At 39.2% G+C, this 20,788-nt stretch overlaps 3 protein-coding genes across 3 annotated transcripts; all 3 read left to right on the top strand.

The window, feature by feature from the left end:
* Nucleotides 1-8: 8 nt before the first annotated feature.
* Nucleotides 9-13,458, top strand: LOC111333148 (uncharacterized). Its single transcript, XM_022938671.2, has 10 exons — nt 9-210; nt 8,489-8,578; nt 9,025-9,112; nt 10,043-10,077; nt 10,429-10,487; nt 10,722-10,742; nt 11,429-11,506; nt 11,873-11,939; nt 12,302-12,361; nt 13,215-13,458. The coding sequence occupies exons 1-10, from the start codon at nt 42-44 to the stop codon at nt 13,304-13,306; spliced, it is 759 nt and encodes a 252-aa protein (XP_022794406.2). The 5' UTR covers nt 9-41; the 3' UTR covers nt 13,307-13,458.
* On the top strand, nt 243-3,966 carry LOC148733869 (uncharacterized). The gene has a single exon (XM_088758315.1). The coding sequence runs from the start codon at nt 2,651-2,653 to the stop codon at nt 3,047-3,049; it is 399 nt and encodes a 132-aa protein (XP_088614441.1). The 5' UTR covers nt 243-2,650; the 3' UTR covers nt 3,050-3,966.
* Nucleotides 13,459-14,651: 1,193 nt separating the features above from the next.
* LOC111333147 (uncharacterized) lies at nt 14,652-20,520 on the top strand. The gene is made up of 3 exons (XM_022938670.2): nt 14,652-14,716; nt 16,609-17,067; nt 18,086-20,520. The coding sequence occupies exons 1-3, from the start codon at nt 14,684-14,686 to the stop codon at nt 18,917-18,919; spliced, it is 1,326 nt and encodes a 441-aa protein (XP_022794405.2). The 5' UTR covers nt 14,652-14,683; the 3' UTR covers nt 18,920-20,520.
* The last annotated feature ends 268 nt before the right edge of the window (nt 20,521-20,788 follow it).

Genomic DNA, 20,788 nt, shown 5'->3' with positions numbered 1-20,788 from the left:
ATCGCTCAGCGAGTAGACTGGGTCAGATCGTAAAATTCAATATGGCGGCTTCTCCGAGAGTATTATCGAGGAATCTTTCCATCAATTCATTGTGTGATTCTGGGCATAAAACTCCACACAGATTTGCTAGTTTTTGTTTTAAAGATAGATCGTTGTACGACTATCACCCAAAGGATCAATCATGGCTGGTCCGACGTTCTTGGGCTAAAGGTAACATGTTCTGTGCAATCTCCACCTTACTAAGCTCAGTAGCTTTCAAACAAGTTTGAATTTTCTTGGTTGACCTCAAGATCTTCTGTTTAAGGGCTAAGCCCAAAATATTTCAAAATTTCTCATAATTTTTTGGCACATTTTTGACTGAAATAGTTTTTTCAGGATCATGCTTGTTGGGGGCTTTATATGCATTATAATAACTTTTTGAGTTATATTTTAATATTAATGCCTTCACATGCAGATGATAGTTGGCAATAATTCTCGCTAAGTTATCCCTAGTTTTACTTGCAATTCATGACAGAATTTGTCATCAAACTACGGAGCCCGCAAAGGGCCATTATCAAACATAATTTGACGAGTTATTTGACGAGTTATCTGACAAGTTACGTGACGAGTTATTTGACGAGTTATGTGATGAGTTACGTGACAAGTTATTTTACGAGTTATTTGACGAATTGTTGTAAAGCAAGAGCCTGGGTTATATTTGTGTAGATGGGGCAAATATGGTGGCCTGTTTGGCCTTGAAATGAACTTTTGTGATGAATTAATTGTGCAATACTTTAAAATTGGATACAAATACTTTCATGTCTTCTATTACTGCCTGATGAGGAACCCAGTTTGCGACAGTTGAAAAGAATACTAGCCCATAGAGGCCTTAAAAGATGGCAAAACATTTCCAACCTGAGAACTGTTAGGTCACTATTGAACAAGAGCAACCAGGAAGTGGAAGTGTTATTGGATTTAGATCTGTTTGGCAAAGATTGGTCACAGATCGTGGCCTTGTGGTTTCTAAAGAGACGGTACGGCACACTCTCAGGATCATAGATCCTGATGGTGTTCATAGGTGGTTGAGGCATCAACTTCAAAGGTGTCAGTATAAGGGAAGAGGGCCAAATGTTCTTTGGCACATTGACAGGTATGATAAACTAAAGCCTTTTGGTTTTTCCATGCACGGACGTAGAGATGGCTATAGTGGGCAAATAATGTGGCTCGAGGTTGGGATGTCTAACAATTACCTGACAGTTGTTGCACATTAGCAATGGAGGAGGGAGCACTGTGAGAGTCTCCACTTGGCGAGAAAAGAAAGACAACAAAATGCCAGCGTAGTTGCAACCTCCACTGATTTCAGATGTCCAATCTGTCAGAGAATTTGCTCTTCCCGAATCGGACTGTATAGTCACCAGCAAACTCAAGTAAACTAATTTAATTTAATTCAATTTAATCTAATCACTGCCAAGTGGACATCTTACTCGTTACGAGGGATTGCCAACACACAGTCAAATGTATTAGTGAGATGGCGGGCACTGCCCATATTTTATGAGCGGACTGTGGTACAGAAAACAGCCATGTTGCTGCAATTCAACGTTTCCTTCGAAACAATTCAGATGACTCATTTCGCACAGCGAAGAGTTTTATTTATGGTCAGTCTGTATCCAATCAAAGGATAGAAGCTTGGTGGTCCCAGCTGCGAAGGGTTGTGCTGATTGGTGGATACAGCATTTCAGAGAGCTCCAAGAAAGTGACTGTTATTGTGATTCTAATGTGGTACATGTGGGATGTTTGAGGTTTTGCTACATGGACATATTAAGGGATGAACCACCTCCCAGTTAGCTCAATGGATAGAGCGCTGGACTGTTGTGTGGGAGGTCAAGGGTTCAAGCCCAGGCCGGACCAACAATCAAGGTCTTAAAATAATGGAGAAGAATATGCTACCTTTCTATAACATCAAGAAATGGTTAGATATAATTCTAGTCTTTTCGGATAGGGACGAACAAATGGAAGTCCTGTCTCCTACAGGGTTAAGGGTAGGAGATGTTAATTTCCCATGCACAGGATTACTGTGTGATCGATGTCCTCCCTTGGGGTGGGATGGGTGGGATTTATTGGGTGGACTACTTGCATGGTTCGCATGTGTTCTGTTCTAGTCCTACCCTACTGCGGTAGTGCAGTAAAAATGGTTAGAAAAAGAGAAAAAAAAAGAACTGTACAGAGCTGCAAGGCTTTGGAACAGTCATAGAATAAGACCATCAATTAACCACGAGTCCCCTAGAGGACGTCTAGATCTTCTATTTTCACTTCCAGAGGTATCAGGTACGAGGAAGTTTATGATTGAAGTGGACAAGGTTGACATCACTGTTAGTCAGTGTTGCATAATCAGCAATTCACGCCGCCATTTATTTGTTATCAAAATAGAATCGTTGATAATTAGTGTACATTGTAGTGTGACCATAATATATGCAAAATGCTAGCAGGTATAAAACACGTGAATTTTGGCTCTACATTTTTATTACTTGGATTAGTGTGCGCACGAATAAAGAACTTTATATTTACAGAAGCGAGTAGCTAACATGGTGTCAGGAGTTAACAAACCCAGGCAAGACAAACGTCGACAGTGATCACCGCCATCTTTTCGAAACATCAACTCTCTCAATTTACAATGGCTGAATTGCAGCATTTACCAGCGCCGAAAGGAAACTTTATGCCGGGCCCCGAATGTTACCAAAAGTGCTTGGATTGGGTTGAGGAATGTGAACTTCTTTTGAATGGTCCGCTAGCTTCGAAGAGCAAAGCTGTGAAAGCAAATTATGTTCTCATTTGGGCAGGAAAAGCTGGAAGAACACACAGTAAGTCACTCAATCTCACCATGGAAGAGAAGGGAGATCCAAGCGTGCTGTTTAAAAAGTTTGTGGAGTGGACAAAGCCGAAATCCAACACACTCGCAGCCGCATCAAACTTCCGCCGCCTGGAGCAAGGTGATCTTAGCCTTGCAGACTACATTGACAAAGCCACTATTCTGTGCGACCAGTGTGAATATCCTCCAGAAGCACGTGACTGACTACTTCAGGATGCAATAGTTATTGGACTATGCTCTAAAGAGGCATACTACAAATGCATTGAAAAAGGTTCCGAATTGACACTAGAAGAGGCAATAGAAATCGCTCAGAATCAGGACGCCACAACACACCAAGTTGGTTACATGCGACCGGAATTCAAAGGTGAACCACTACAAATGAAAGTTTATAAACTCCAAGGAAACAGGCAATCAAGAGCCAACCAGAACAGACAGCAGCAACAAAGACCAGCTTCCAGTGATCGGAAACAGGGAAGGTCAAAGAGGGAAACTTGTTTCTATTGTGGAGCGAAACCGTCACATCCCAAAAGTGAGTGTCCCGCAAAGAAGGCAAAGTGCTTCAAGTGTGGGAAGGAAGGGCATCACGGTTACGTGTGCAAATCAAAGAGTAAAGACGCACGTGTCAATGAGTTACAAGTCCAGTCTACAACAGCTTCTGAGTGCACGGACTGCGTTCTGAATGAATATGAGCCAGTTTACTTCAACGCGCCTATTCGTCACCTCAAGACAATAACAGTAGAAAGTCTCAATCATCCAAAATCAGAACCTCACAACCGCCCGCTATGGCTCAGCCAGGAATTTTCATCGCAAATCTTCCAGATTGACTGCGAGGTTGATACTGGAGCAAGTTGTAACATACTGCTGTTGTACAAGGCTAAAGCACTCTTCGGAAACGACTTAAAGTTGGGCAAACCAACCGTGAATCTCAAGGGCTACAATGACAGTCCAGTGGAAAACCTTGGTTCCTGCATTGTGTACCTTTACCCTGGTAACAAGATATTCAGAATTTTGTGCGAAGTCGTAGACAGCAAAGGTCATATGATCCTAGGCAGAAACAAGCATTAATCATGGAATACGTCAATTTCCCTGAAATCCAGAAACCTGGTGTCCAAGCTGTAAAACAGATAAGTCTATCCAAACAATCGTGGAAGAGCCTGCGAAAACCACTAATGGTCCAGTAATTCCAAGAGTTCAGAAATGCACTGATCCAGTGGTACCAGTGATCCAAAGCAGCACTAAAGAGAAGATAACCATTAATGGAAAGACACACTCATTGCCCACCACTAAGGATTACTTACTGCAGGAATACGGTGATGTGTTTCAAGGCATAGGAACTTTACCAGGTGGACCTTATCATATCCAGTTAAAGGAAGGCTACAACCCCATTCAACACCCACTGTGCCAAGTTGCAGTCAGCCTAAAACCACCCTATAAAGCAGAGTTGGAGAGATTGACACAGCTTGGAGTCATCAAAAAAGTAAGGGAGCACACTGAGTGGATTAACTCTATTGTTCCAGTTAAGAAACCAGATGGTTCCTTACGGCTATGTCTTGGTCCAAAAGATCTCAACCGAGCGATAAAGAGAAATCAATGGTATAGCAGAACAGTCGATGACATCCTATCGGAATTAGCAAATTCGAAGTATTTCAGCTTGCTTGACGCGAAATCGGGATATTGGCACTTCTCTCTTGACAAGGAAAGCAGTTACCTGACAACTTGCAATACACCCTGGGGCAAGTACCGATGGCTACGCCTACCCTTTGGGCTAAAGGTATCAGGAGATGTCTTTCAGGAAAGAATCGACAGAGTACTGAAAAGTGTCCCAAATAGCGTTGGAATTGTTGACGATATCCTTTGCCACGGCAACGAAGAAACTACCCATGATGTTGCAGTCATCACCCTGCTAGAAACAGCGAGAGTTAACAATCTCACTTTCAATGCAAACAAATTTGTGGTCAAGTCTCAAGATTGTACATTCTTCAGAGGAAATCTTACCCCAGCCGGGTACAAGATGGACCCCAAAAAAGTGCAAACCATCACAGAGATGAAACCACCAGACAATCTTCAAGATCTACAAAGCTTCCTAGGACTGGTAAACTACCTAAACCAGTTCAGTCCAGCACTGGCAGATTTAACAGCACCGCTTAGAACCCTCTGTAAGAAGGACACTCTCTTTACTTGGGAAAGCTCACAACAAACAGCATTTGAGGCTATCAAGAAAGAGATTACAAGTGCACCAGTATTGGCATACTTTGATCAGTCTAAAGCTAGCACTATTCAGTCAGACGCATCCAAGAAAGGATTAGGAGCAGTTCTACTCCAAGATGATAAGCCTGTGATTTACGCATCAAGAGCCCTCACTGAGACAGAACAATCTTACTCTAACATTGAACGAGAGCTGCTCAGTGTTGTTTTTGCTCTTTAAACATTTCATCATTATGTGTATGGATACACAGCAATGGTGCAAACAGATCACAAACCGTTGGTCAGTGTGTGGAAGAAATCCATCGTGTGTAACTCACCACACCTTCAGAGGCTATTGCTGAGACTATCTCAGTATGACATAAACATTGAATACCTGAAAGGGAAGGATAATGTCGTTGCTGACACATTGTCCAGAGTATCTCCTCAGCCAACACCTAAAAAAGGAGAAGACGAGTAAGATTTCATCCCAGTTCACATGCTCACAGAGGAAATCCCTGCCGATTCTACGAGAGTTGGAGATTTCAGACGTGCAACTGCAGAAGACACTATTTCCGGCTTACTGAGGCAAGTGGTAGCAAATGGATGGCCTGAATTAAAGAAAGAATGCCACCCACTTCTTGTAGACTACTGGAGCTACAGAGAAGAGATCAGCGCAGAGAATGGTCTATTGTTCAAAGGCCATCGACTCATAGTTCCTGAGAAATTGCGTAGCAGAGTCCTCTAAACCATCCATGAGGGTCATTTTGGTTTTAAGAAGATGCAACTAAGAGCTCGAGAAGCAGTATTCTGGCCAGGAATAACCTCAGAGTTACTACAGATAGCACAGGGTTGTGAAGTGTGCCAGACGTTCTCGAGGAGCCAACAACGCAAGACAATGTTGCCCCATGAAGTTCCTGAAGGACCTTGGGAGAAGTTAGGAATTGATTTCTTCGAGTTTCAGTCTACTACCCACCTCCGGATAGCAGACTACTACAGTAGGTTTCCCGTGATCTGGAAGGTACGCAGCACCAATGCGAACACTACCACCGAGATTTTGAAGCAAGTGTATGAAGTGTTTGAAAGCAAGTGTATAAAGTGTTTGAAGCAAGTGTAGTGAATATGGAGTACCTCAAACCATCATGACAGACAACGGTCCCCCGTTCTCGTCGAAGGAATTTGCAGCCTTTGCAAACCAATACTGCTTTGACCACATCACGTCTAGCCCTTGTTACCCGCAGAGTAATGGTTTTATCGAACGTATGGTGCAGACGGTCAAGCAGTGCATGAAAAAATGTGCAGCCGCAGGACATGATCCAAACTTAGCTATGTTGGTCTATAGAGCCACACCCCTTACTACTAGCATACCATCACCTGCAGAGCTATTGAATGGATGAAAATACAGAGCATTACTTCCAACCAAATCCCCTATCCAAAATCCTCATTACCAGGTTGTCCGAGAGCAAATGGTGAAAGACAAGAACAAAGTGTGCGAACACTACAACAAAACTGCAAGGGATCTACCTTCATTGCCACAAAATCAGAGAGTGTACGTACACGTTCACCCCCAATATAACCAGTGGACTCCAGCAAGCATTACCAAAACGCCAGTAGCGTCTCAACCGAGATCATATGGTGTCGAAACTACTAAGGGAGCCCAGTTAGTGAGGAATCGTCGCTTCATTCGTTTAGCACAAGAGATTACTCCCGTTCCTGCCGATAGTATGAAGCATGGCGATAATAGTAGCAGTGAATGACCAAGACGTGTGATTACAAGACCTAAAAGACTTATAGAGACAATTTAATTAGTTTCAATGTTTTCAGATAAGGCCTAAGTTTTTTTTTTATTAAAGGGGAGATGTTGCATAATCAGCAATTCACGCTGCCATTTACGTTTTATCAAAATAGAATCGTTGATAATTAGTGTACATTGTAGTGTGACCGTAATATATGCAAAATGCTAGCAGGTATAAAACATGTGAATTTTGGCTCTACATTTTTATTACTTAGATTAGTGTGTGCGCGAATAAAGAACTTTATATTTATAGAACCAAGTAGTTAACAGTCAGCAACTTGTCATGCATGAATAGCACTGGCTCATGCCAAACTCACCTGATGAAGCAAAGGATTTGTACAGTGCTTTGATTGACCATATTGAAAAGCTCTAAACATTCTTTTTGAGTCTATAATTTATAATTCACAAGGATTTCCCATCACCAGTCAGTGTGCTTTCAAATGTGGAGAGCCTCGTTTTGATATTTTGATGGGACAACTATTTAGCATGTATCAAAAGTGGTTTATTCCCAGTTTCTCTGACAGAATGTGAACTGTGACAACAACAACAATTTAGATATATTTTAAACAAGATAGTATGGCTGTTTGCTTGAAAATAAAGCAGCCCTTAACCAACTCCTTATTTCATGTTTTGAACAATAAACACTAATTATTAGCTACAGGCCAGCATAGCAGATGCTTCATTGACTTTTCACATGCAGAAGTAATCAGTGGGCATTTTGTTTCTGTAAAATGTCCATACACTATTGCTGTAAAGCAGGCTTTGAACACCAAAGCATGGATAACATTCTCTGGTGGACAAGTCAATAACCAGTTTTTAAAAAGTACTGCTAGTGAAAAAATTGTAAAGGGTTTAGTATCCTGTGCTTGGCTAAGCAGATTGAGATCTATATTTGCTAGTGAGATGTTGCAATATAGCAATCTTTCCATTATCTGACCTTACAGTGGTACTGGTAGATAGTGACTCATTCACTAGATAAACTTATCCAGCCTTTCATTTACTTGAGCCAGATCTGCCACCAGAGACAAAAGCTACTGGTAAATGGATTAAACTGTAACCAAGAATCCCAAATAACTGCAACACACTGTGCTCCAGAGAACTGGACACAGTTGAACCATTTCTTTTTGTGGTAACAACCAGTCCACCTTTTTGCAAGAGATAAAATATGGGCAAAAAACCAAAGCATTATCAGAATGTTGAATAATTTTCTGAATGTTGTGATGGTAGTTAAGAAGCGACGCTCCAACTTCAAGTTAAACGCGACGACCCATAAATCTTCGTGTGTTTAGTTCAGTGGAATTTATTGCCAGCAAATTTACCAGAAGCTGTGTTAAACATACCTTGTTGAATGATGTATCTGCCATGTCCATCTCAGACCTACTCTCACTTGGATCACTTTGTCACATAACTCGTCAAATAACTCGTGAAATAACTCGTCACGTAACTGGTCACATAACTCGTCAAATAACTCATCACAAAACTCATCAAATAACTCGTCACGTAACTCGTCAAATAACTCCTCAAATAATTATGTTTGATAATGGCCCTTTGCAGGCTCCATATCAAACAGTCAAGTTAGGTACAACTTTTATTAACAAGATCATAAAGGATCCTTTTAGAAGAAAAATGAAACTCATCAAATTTAATTTACCCACAATATTTTCTAGGAATTACTCATTCCAGAAAGGTGACAAATATTCTGGCCAGCAGAGTTATCACCCCCATTACAGCAGAACTTCTCAGAAGTGTACAATACGGTAACTTAGCCTTTTAACTTAACCTTTTTAACTTCCAAGAATGATCTGATTATTAATTCTTACCTCTAGTTTCTACATGTCTCTTTGTACATTAGTTACGAGAATTTGGTGTAAGATCAAGGTAATAACTTCTACCTGATGAGTTTGAGTATTCTCATTACCTGTTTGCTGGATAATGAATGGATATTGTAGGGTTACATGTTAATCACTTCTGGGAGCTATGGGGTTAAGTATGAATTTAGTCTTTTTTCTAATTGTTACTGACAGTTTTCAGCCAAGGAGAAGTGGGTATTCTTTTGGCTCAGACATCTCTCCTTGTAAATCTTTATTTGTTAAATGGAAAGCCAATGGTTTGTAAGCCCTGTCTAAAATCTACAATCATTTTGATGTGGAATTACCATATTCTTGTTTTCTTTTTTTGTTTTTTCTTCTTAATTTCTTCACAGGAAAAGAGCAATGGCTGCCTTTAACAATGCGCAATAGTCTTGTCAGCAAAATTGAGGTTGCAATAATTGATCCATATTCTACTGATAAGTATGTATTTTTTTTTTGATTTACAATGTATATATGTAGTAGTTTAAGAGAAAATTTGGATCAAAATGGTTTCCAACTAATGAATAAATGGGGTGAGTTCCTAATTCAGAAACTGTGGTACTGCATCAGTGGAGATTTTTATAATTTAAGATAATTTGGTTTTATTCACTGAGTTGATCATATAAATTGGGCATTGTAAAGAGCTTCTCAAGCTGTTGTTGTGAGCACTAATCCTTCCTTTTTTTCTCTTGCAAAGGGCAAACACTCAAACCCTTAGCAGAAACTCTCCATGGTGTTAACTCAGTTGATTAAGTATAGGCCACGATCTGATTTTGAGTACGATTTGGTGGTAATAATAAGCACAATAAGCACAAGTAAATTTTCCAAAGACAACAAAACTGCATGAGCAATTTGTAATCTTAAAAAACTTTACAAGTGCTCATGAATTTACATCAAATTGCAGGAGAATCATGTTTTTACTTATTAACAATAATTATATATGAAAAAAAGCAGACTAAATTTTGAAAGCATCTGCAAGCTATTTGTGTTACAACTTTGTGCTAATGCTACATGAAAAATATACTCATTTTAAGCCAATCAGAAGTGAATAATTTTTTCATGTATATTATTAACCAGATTATTTGGTTTCAAACCAGTTTCTTATCTATTTCCCATTTTTTAGACATACTCTCAAAAGAATCAAAAACACACAAATCAAACTACTCTTATTCAACATTTTAAACTACAAGATAAAATTAATGCACTTCAAAATAGAGAGCCACATGGGCCAAATTGCAAATATTATTTCATATGAATTATCACTGGAATTCTTATCTCAGAGAATACTGTTTGCAATATGCATGCATTTGGATGCAGGAATGTCAATATGTGTCAATTTTACTAATCACAAATTTTTTACATATCTTGTAGATTGACTCTGGAACATTTTCAAGTTTTCTGGCCTGGTAATTCTTATAATACTGCATAAGTGTGAGCCAGTAGGCTTCGTCTGTAAATGTTTGACCCAGGTGTTAATCTCAGTTACATTGTAATATTCCTATATCATCACAGGTGTTGATTTTAATAAATATGCCCATTCATGGCTGAGCAAGTTCTAACATCTCCTCTTTTATCATTGTAGTCTGGTATCAACATGTGAAACACTATTAATTGCTAATGATGATGATACTTATAATGATAATCAATTAATCAATGATTATGATAAAAATTAGGCAGCTCCAATTTTAAGTAGTTAAAAAATGTTATCTATTAATTGTCTTATAGTTTTCATTTAACATATTCCATTTTTGCTCAAGGTGGAAAACCAATCTGGACAAGTTTTCGAAGAAATTTTAAAGGCCAGTTTCCACCTCAGGTAAAGTGTGTTCTTTAATTTTTTTAAATTATCCTCAAAGTATTCATGAAGCCTACAGACATTTAGTTGATGCATTTTGTATGATTTTGTTGTTGAGTCAATATTATAGGCCTGCCATCTCTGGCACTTTATTTTGTGGGATTTTTTTTTTTGGGAAAGCTTTGTGTTATGATCTGTGGCTGCAATCCTAGTCTAGTTGCTTACTTGCCTTTTGTGTTCTGTTTCTCTTAACAGAAAACCCGGCGGAACTGCTTTGTAAGTTTTGATTTTAAATTTTGGCTGGATCTACACTAGATCCTGATTTAGAAATACCCTGTTGCTTTGGCTAGCCTGTGTCCAGCTGCCCACTACCCTCTCGAAGAAATTGAAAAAAAGATTTTGTTACGGCAGGAGGTGGCTGTACACAGTTGAGATTTTACCACCAGATGAATCTGACATCTCCATTATTACAATTACATTTTACAATGCTTGTGAAAAAAATAAGGTTTGTGCTATGTGATTGGATTGTAGTTTGCACTCTTGGTTGTTTGTTTAGTTTATACATGATCAGGTAGCTGCTGTGGCCCATATTTGTTATTGTACTATCTTCCAAGAATTGCAAAGTTGTCTTCAAATTTGATGCTAGAATTGGAACCCATACTTCTTTATAAAGTTGAAAGCCATCTAGGTTTAAAAATGGGCTTGATATTTTGGATGAGTATTGTTGCTTTTATGGACCAAGTTGTTTTCAAAAATGTTTGGAAGAACACCCGGATTTTTTTCATTACAGGATGTTGACTTGTATTTTTCCAATCTGATAACCTTAATCAGTAACATTTTAGCTAAGTATTTTCTTTATAGTAATATGAAAGGTCAATTCAAAAAATTTTTGTCATCACTAATAGCAACCAGAGTCATGAATTTTGTAAAATGCAACAACCTTAATATATTTCCCTTTTTAGGCTGGTACCAAAGTATGCAGTAATCCCTGCCCCATTTGTCAACTCAAAGCAGGTAGAAGGTATGACTTGGTTTATACGGTGAGTAACTCAAGAAAGAAATAACTTGTTAAGTACTGCTTTAATGTATTTGTGGAAACAACACCATTTTGCTGTACTAGATCATTAAGTTTGTTATGCTAAGAATATATGAGAAATCATATATATTGTTATATTAGATTAATTATCTCATACTGTTGGTAACTGAATTATTTATATCTTTGGTCGTATGAGGTGCTTCCTGTCACAGCAGTCCATTTTCAGACCATTTTATAAGTGGTTTTGCTTACAACTATGTCAGCTTTTTAATTATAATTAATAACTCTAGATGTGACAACTGGTTGTACATTGTACCCTTGCTACATGGTGAGGAAGGATTTTATTGATTGCTCTTAATTTTAATTTCAGGATGTGGGTTTGTTGTCACAGTTTATCTGCCCTCATACAGGAATGATTCTTCAAACGAGCAAAACAGGTGATAGTACTTTCTACTAAAGGGTCGAGGAAGTTATTTTAGTGAGGATATGAAAACTAAAAACCTCTTAAACATAGCAATAAAGGAAAGTGATTACCAACTGGAGAAGCTCCTGATTGTTAAACAAATTCTCCATGTCAGCACTGAAGGAAAACTGGAGAACAGTAGGGAGAATATGCATTCTGATGTTAGGCTGTTAAAGGTCAAGCTTGTATATTGGTCAATATGGGCGCCTGTATCTTCGATCACATAGCTTTTTTTTGTTTGTTTTACATTGCTTGTTTATCTCATTGTTTTTCGGCCTTAAAAAAATTGAGTGAAAGTATTCAATTGCGTCAATTTTTCTTCTCTCATTGTTCCAGGTGTTTGTCAAAAACAGCACAAACTCTTAACAAAGGCGATTATCGAAGCTCGAGATAAAGGTATTTACTGTTGGGATTTATTGTGGAGTTTAATCTATGGTTTGTAACCAGTCACTTTGCCGACATGTCAACTCGCCGACACCATAGTCAACTCGCTTACAGTCGTCTTTGGTCATTGGTAATAAATCGAGTAACAGAAATTAATGTCACCGTGTTCACCGACGTTTTTCTGTGAGTTGACAAGTGGTGTCGGTGAGCTGACTAAAGATGTTGGCGAGTTGAACAGTTGTCAGTGAGTTGACCAGAGATTTTGGCGAGTTAAACAAAGATGTTGGCGAGTTAAACAAAGGTGTTGGCGAGTTGACCAGTGGTGTCGGTATGTTGAGCAAAGATGTTAGCGAGTTGGTTGTCAGCGAGCTAACATGTCGGCGAAGTGACCAGTAACATGGTTTTATTTTCCTGAAGGCGGCTTGGAAAACGTCTGAAACAATCTAAATTTCTACATTGACCCCTGTGGCTTACAACTCCTCCAGACTTCTTACAGCTTGTACATTTACTGGTCAAAACTTAAAAAAAAAAAAAAAAAAAAAACGTGGAAAGGGTACAAAGAGTTTATCGGCAATTTAGCGAAGGAACTCTGAGATGTCGTACATCACACGTAAGATCGTGCGGTCGAATTTCGTCAGCGGTCTGCAGAACAGTAGTTTTGACCCGTCTACCGACATTATTTTCTTTGCCAGAGCACGGGTGGATATACACAGACTAGGATGATAACGCTACTTTTGGTAAAGCTTGGAGTTAAAGGAGAGATTACCACGCTTTGCAATTGCTCACTGGTCGAGAAGCGCTCTGTCTATTGTAATCGAATTGTGTATCTTCATGTTTTAACTCTGTTCGTGTGATTTTTCCACAGGCCTGATTCCTTTCACGGTACCTGGCCCAAGGGATCCTCCTCGAGCCTTTCAAGCTGTCGGAGTACCGTCCATGTTTAAAAACAGAAAATAGAAAATAAAGCTTTAAAATAACCAAAATGCGATTTCGGCAGCCATTCCTAAACAGTTATTCGTTGCGTAAAGCTTTCCGTGACAAAATATCGACGGCACTGTTCATGCGCTAAGGTTGGAATGTAATAATAAAAAAAATTATGTTAAAAAGAAGACCTCCTGTGGTGTTGTCTATGCTGTTGTAATTACCCAACGCAGTTACGATGTTAGCCCTTTTCATGAAGCGTTTGTGTTAATGAGAGCAGTTTAACTTGGAAGACTCTTATGACCAAACCTTAAACACAGTGCGAGACATGTTCTTCTTTTAGGCATTTCGCCCATTCCTGTACTTTTTCTTTTTCTAATTTCAGGCATTACCCCATTTTTTTTGTAATTGGGTCGAGTTGACCCCGCCCTCTCCTGGGCCTAAAAGTAAGGGAGGCTCACTATCATTGCTAAAGTCTTGCAGAAGAACAAAGAGGGGGAAGGTTGCGCTAGAGCGTGTTTTCATGGAAATATGATGTCACATTTTTCATGTTTAACAAGGTACACTCGCAGCTCTATAATCCATGTCACCTTTTATGGGCTGGAAAAGAAAGAAGGGAATGCTAGAAAGATTGTATTCAGTCGCTGCAATTAATTGAAAGAAAAGTGTCCGGACAACTAACCGCTTACAGCCAAGCTTGGCCGTGGAGGGGTGACAGTCCTATACTGCCAAATTTAAACGAAAATTGGTCATTACTGCTGTTTGTTCAATTTACCTTGGGTTACAAACCATATCAGAATCCGTGTAGTCAGTTCTGAACTGAGAGGACAATTTTTGCAGGGGAAAACTTCCCAGGATCGGGTTGCTGATTTGGATATACCGAGAAATTCTCTTGTATAGACGAATTAAGTCCGTAAAAAGAATCCAAACCCCCCACCCCAGTTGGAATTGTTGGAGACTCGAAACCGTCAAATCAATTGAAAACAACAAGCGGTCCGATTTTATTTCTGTATTACGAAAGCTTTATAACGAAGAATATCTTATTTTAACCCACCCGCTCGCGCTTTCTGCTTTGAAACGAACTAAACTTGATATTTCAGGCCTTATTTCCACCAGTAAATAAGTAGGGTTCATTACTGCGAGGATTGCTTTCATACATTTCATGAAACAGCAGTACACACATGATTTTCACATATTCTAATTCATTGGTTAACGTAATATAATTTACAAGTATCTACATACTTTACATCATACTACACTTTCTATGGTAGGAGTTTGACGGGCCGTAACACTTTGATCTATATATAAAATCTCTCCTCTCAAACCAACTATCTGTGGAAAAGAAGCGCTAATCGATGTTTGTCGTCATATAAGACTCGCGAGGTGTCATATAACATCCGGCTCGGGTTCCGCATGAAAACAACAAAGATTGAAGCGACGTGTCTGGTAAGTCATCTGTGTGCTTAGTAAGAATTTCGTGCATAGTGCTGGTGGATCTTAAAGACTAGGAGAAAGGTGGATCTTTCAGTCCACTCAGTTCTCGTTGAAAGCTCGCTAGCAGAGGCATCTCATACGTCAAATAACATGAGAATTTACAATAATTATAGAGTTCCTCGTGACTAATTAATGTTTTATATTTTACTTTATGAAAATAAGTTTGAAAATTGGCAAAGGACTCTGAACTCCTTAGACAACTTTATGAACCCAGTGTTAGCTTGTCATGTGGTTGATTTTGACTAGTATACACAACCAGCGAGAATCCAAAGTGCTGTTATCAGCGAACCTGTAATACTTAAGAACGAAGAACGAATTGAGTCTTGATCAAGAAGACATTGTGCCCTGTTATGATTTTCCAGCTACAAACGTCGCTTTTAAATTCACTGAAAGCTAAAGTACTGATAGGCAGCGACTTTGTCGAAGGGATCTTCAAAATGTATACTTTTTCATGAAACAGTTGTAGCTGTCTTGTTAGCCTAAGCGCTGGCCTCTCTGTTAGGAAGTGATTGTGGCTTCGGAGACTTGATGTCATATATTTATATAGAGCGCAAGGATAAATGAAATATTTAATCTGATATTGAGTTGATATTGGGCTAAATAGCACGTTGAGGTGGGAAATTATGATTCTTATAAGTGCACGTATTTGTTACAACGTCGACGAACGATGTCGAGCGTGCTTTCCTCGATTTCTTATTCGAAATTCGAACAAAACCACCTGCCTCACCGCTCAACTAATTATGCACAAGCTATGGGAATTATGGGAATATCTATGACAACTCTTTGTAAATTCATAACAGAGTGAATCAATTGGTAGGTCCAAGAGATCATATCCTCTTAGTAGGTCTCATTTCTGCATACTGGGTTTCATATTTCTGGTGCTAGTTTCTCTCAGAGACTTCCGGTTGAGCAGCGCTGTCATGGTCGTGTCAGAACTGCATTTACCCGCGGATAAGCTAGTGTAAGCTGCCCCTCGAAAAGCTAGGCCGCACGCCAAACTTTTGAATCTATTTGGTGGTAAAGAAATGATTGGTAAATTTACGATCTGAGATCGAGTAACTGAAAAGTTTTTAAATTAATACGGCTGGGAAGGGCCCGTCAAATGTGAGTCATGCTGAAGGAATTTTTCACCGTGTATTATCATGTCAACAATCAATCATCATATTATCGATTCGTACCCAGTCTCAAAATAAATTCATTCAAAGTACCTCACGCACGAGTGCGTAAACAGATGTGGAATTAAACGAGTAAGATACAAGCAAAATTCTGTCGTGTCTGATACTTGCGATATTCTCAAAAAAAAAAAACAAAAAAAAAAAAAAAAAACTCAATTATTGCGCCCTTCTTAGTTGAGAGGAAGATAAAGCCAAAAAAGCCACCCTATTCGAGAGGTCATGTATACCAGCTATTTGATCGATAGGTAGATAGATAACGTTATTTGCACACCTTTCAACACAATCAAAGAATCTTCGAGCTCTCTGGTTGCATTCTGTTTTGTTGCTTTGGGAATCTCCCTGATGTCTTGTCTATCCCGAAAAACCCAAATGCAGAAAGTAGTTAATTGTCAGCCTGGGGCCCGTTTCTCGAAAGTCCCGTAAAGCTGTTCTGTTGTCATTCAAGATGGAGATTTCAAAAGTTTTGAAAATGATACAATAAAACTATCAGCTAAAGGAACAAAAAAGACTGGTTTGGGTGCCAGAACCTGCTTTCCTATTGTTTAAATTTTGATTTTAAAACATGGCTTCGGGCCCGTAAGTTACCCGAACTTTTGAGAAACGAGCCCCAGGTTCCTTCATACGAATGTCGTTCCAGGAAACAAAGAAAGTCTATTCTCGTCTGTACAGGGAACCATGATGGTTACTTCGCAGAAGTTTTCAGTTTTCTTTCTCTTCCTGATGCATGCCACGTACCTCTTTCATAACGCTGAAGCAGACGTGGTCAGTGAATGTACAAATCATACAACTTGTAGCGAAACCTACGGTGATGTTTACAACACCCTAACATCTCAGCGAAATTACTTCAACATCGCGCTTGCTCTGTATCCCTCAAGGGAGCCGTCAGCTGTTCTGGTTCATGTTAACTTGTCTGCATTCAACCGAACAGAAATCTCTTCACCCATACTGTACACGTGGAGTATGTCATGCCTGTACGCTGCCATCCCTGCTAGAATTCTTGAAGTCCTATCCCTCTGGTCCATATTTGCTACATATCGCTCACGAGAATTACACATCTCAATTTTGCCATTCTGCTGCAATGTTTCAGAGAATGAGCGATATACAATCATCCAAAGGGCCTTGTCTGAGGTAAGAAACTAATTTGTGAAAACGACTCTTTCCTTTTCGGTAAACAACCCTGGAAAAGAGTTAGGCAAGTTTCAGCTTATGTATGTACAGGCTAGCTACGCAGGCTTAGTGTGAGCATTCTGAATTCCAGTGGACTGGTCAAGAAGTACCAATGTGAACCGGTCTTTCCCCGTCCAAAGGCAAATCGAAGAAGCGAAAAAAAAAGTTGGGCTTTATTAATTTTTTTCTGAAGCATCTCAAGGAGCTGGAATCTTAACTCCTTGCGTGTGATTTGCTAATCGCGCGCGGGGAACCTATCCAGCTTTTTGATTACGATACGGTCTATGATCCGGAACCAGCGGAAATGATAGAAATATAATATCTAACCCGCGTTCGGTCCGTTTGGAAAAATCTAGTACCCCTGGCCTGAGAGGAAGTGAAGAAAATTTTCAGTGACCTGTCATTATATATCACCTTTTGAGGGGAGGGGAGGGGAGGGGGAGGATTATGGTTGTGTCATATCAAATTTATCTGATCCTCCTACAGGGCTTGTGGGTAATTCTAACCCCTTCTTCCCGGGCAGTTTTTTTTTTTACCTATTTCATGTCCGATTAAGGACGTATGCACTCGCTAGGGCCATACATCATATGAGGAAAAAAACTCGGTCAGCAACTTATACGGTAGAGACTTCGTACTCGGTTAGTAAGCAGTCGTACTGTTACGGACGGCATGGCTCCCCACCCACCCACTGTGTGTCTAAAAAAAATGGGTTGAGGCATGAGGTCCACTCTCTATCGACCATCTCCGTCACCACTCCCTAAGAAACAGTATTTTGTATGCAGGTTAGGATCAGGGCAAATTGTTAATTGTTAACTGGGCATCATAAGACCAACGAGGATTTCCGTTTGAGTTTTAGGTATGAATTAAAACAAGAAAATGGTGTTGCTGTAATCATAGGCGTGATTTCGGCTGGGTGGTCTTTGGAGCAGTCCGCATTGAAATTTGTAGAACACTACTAAAAGCAAATTTTTTCCTACAGCTTCAGGACTTAGCTCACAGTCCAACGATCCAAGATCCAACACTTAACACAGCTGAGTGCATTACAAAGGGTCATACTCCAGACATATCCACTTTAACAGAATCTCGTCAATATTACATGGTTATTGTACTTCTTATTGGTTCGTTTGGTTTCGCATATCTGTCTGGTCCATTGTTATCCTTTCGAGTTTTCATATTCTTCAAAGAAGCAGCCAGGGAGGATGATAGTAGAAAAAATTTAGCAAAGGCTATTGAAGTGGCAATTTACTTGTTATTGTTAGTAGAGTTTGGGCTTCAAATAACAGTTCTAACGTTACTGGCGCAAGGAAACTCGATAGTTCTGTGGTGCATGTTCGGTTTTCTTGTTGGGCTCTCAATTACAGGGATAGTAATTGTTCCATTAGTTACTCCGACGACTTTTGCGTTTATCCCAGAAAATACATGTTATGGATTATGGCAAAGATTTTGTATCTTTGTGTGGGGGAACCTCACTGCGTTTCATTTTTGCTGGCTTGCAGTTGGAATAATGCTTAACACATCATGGGGTCTTCTTGTTCTACTCGTTATTTGTGTTGCCATTTTTGCCATAGTTTACCCAGTCTATCACCTTATTTGTACTAAGTCAGAAGCCAAACTTGTTAAGTTCAGGTTTGCGTTTCTCTGCATAATCTTTTTACTTGCTGCCCTCTTCCTGTTCGGTGTGGTGATGACAGCTGGGCTATTCTATTTTGTGAGAGGGTCTGTGAATGATTTGTTTAAAACAGCTCTGATGTATCTTGCTGTCGCGTTTGTTACCTGGATTTTCCCAAAGGATCAGGAAAAAAAAGAAAGCTAGAAGATAGGAACTCTTTTGCAGAATCAATCCACAGAATTTCAAAAAATCATCACCGAGACTAATCTCTGACTTATGTTTGAATCAGTGAAAATTACCATAAAAGTGATAGCTTTTTAGTTTGGAAGACATGAAGAAGCTCACGGCTCTTACAAAAATTGTTTAGTTTGCTCAAATGATCCTGACAACCAAGGCATTTAAAGTAGCGAGATTCGTGTGATATTCAAGCGTTGCCTTTACGAAGCTTATAGTTTACCGCATCTAGGGTACTGTGGTCTCACACTTCTTAGAAATGGAAAAAGCATTGTTAATAAGCTAGAATATATAAGTCGTCAGAATGTGCTAAAAGGTAAATAGCGATGAAGGCAAGCTCTGGTTGGTTACTCAAACTCCGAATATCCTCTGCTATTCACCTCCGAGCAACTCACACGCGGCCGAAAATATTGTACCGAATTTATCCGTTTATAATACGCACTGTATTTCTATAAAAATAACCATCAAAATTGCGGTGCGTATTATACACGGATTCCATTGTTTGTTTGACTTCGTCTCGGTCCATAAAAATGCGAAAAAAAAAAAAAAGAAAAAAAAAAGGGCGACCTTGACCTCCCGCCTGGTTAATATCCCATATATACTAAAAAAAACTATTCACCTTAGTTTCGCTGGCCAGAGATGGACATTAACCTCACAGTTTCGCGGCTCGGTACGTAAATTCAAAACTAGACTTCTCCACTAGTTCGGTGAATACTTGTTAACTATCTTTCAAGGTCTGTGCATGGCTATCCTCAAACAATTTCCTATCATTTCCTTTTAAAGGCAGTTGCCATAAGTTCACTCAAAGTATGTAGGAAGTACCATTCCCCAGTTATTATTTATAAATGTGTTGACATAAGAGGTCCACGATGTTTGCAAGAAATTTTTAGTCAGCGAAACGATTTTGATCTATGTTAATCCCCTAGCACTTACATGAATATTGGGTAGTATATGGTAGAATTCGGTAGCATAGACAGGTAAAAACGAGCGATATAATATCCCGACGTTTCGGCGAGTTCTTGACGCCATTTTCAAGGGTGCAAATGAAAATAAAATTAACAAATGCGAGTTCAAGAGTTACAACTAATTTACCTAGGGGAGGTAGCTACACAAATACTTTAGCACGGATAGAATCCGTTTACACGTTGAACACCGAGTTTGAATTTACACTGGTCATCTTTTGAACAACTGTGCACAACTTTTTATCCCACACAAATGACACATTCTTCTTTCGCCTCCAGTGACATTTTTTTTCATTCAGATAACCAACTATGAAAAGAGAAAAACTGACAGCCCCAAATTAAAAAGTTAATCACGGTTATCCAAGAGTATTATGATCCACGGATCCTAATTGTATTCTGTACATTTGAACACGGAGACCAGCTTACAAACTGAAGCGCCTTCAGCAAATGAAGTTAATATAGTGTTTGTTCCTATTTGGATAAATACCAAAGAGGATTAATCCACATATTCTATTAGTTAGCACACCCTTGACCGCAGCCATGTGATTATGCTTATATTGTATGTAATTAACTTCATAGTTTTCTAATAAAGCAGTTGTGTAGAGCACATGATCTGATTCACACGTTATTATATAGTAATAAGTTGAGCCCTAAAACATATCAGTAATCATGAAAGTATTATATGCAGTTCATCATCTTTAAAATGAATTTCTATTCTCCAAAATATATGGAAAATATACAAGGAGTAGATCTGGCCTGGACCATTCACTATAGGATTTGTCTGTGCGTTCTACTAAGCCCTTTTTAAAAGTAACCTTTAATCTTAAGTTTTACCTCCAGTGTCGCGTAATTTTTTTTTTTTTTTTTTTGGCGTACG

Source organism: Stylophora pistillata, chromosome 4, assembly GCF_964205215.1.
Source record: "Stylophora pistillata chromosome 4, jaStyPist1.2, whole genome shotgun sequence".
Taxonomy (NCBI): Eukaryota; Metazoa; Cnidaria; class Anthozoa; order Scleractinia; family Pocilloporidae; genus Stylophora; species Stylophora pistillata.
The sequence above is the reverse complement of the archived record's forward strand: the minus strand, read 5'-3'. Positions and strand labels throughout refer to the sequence as shown.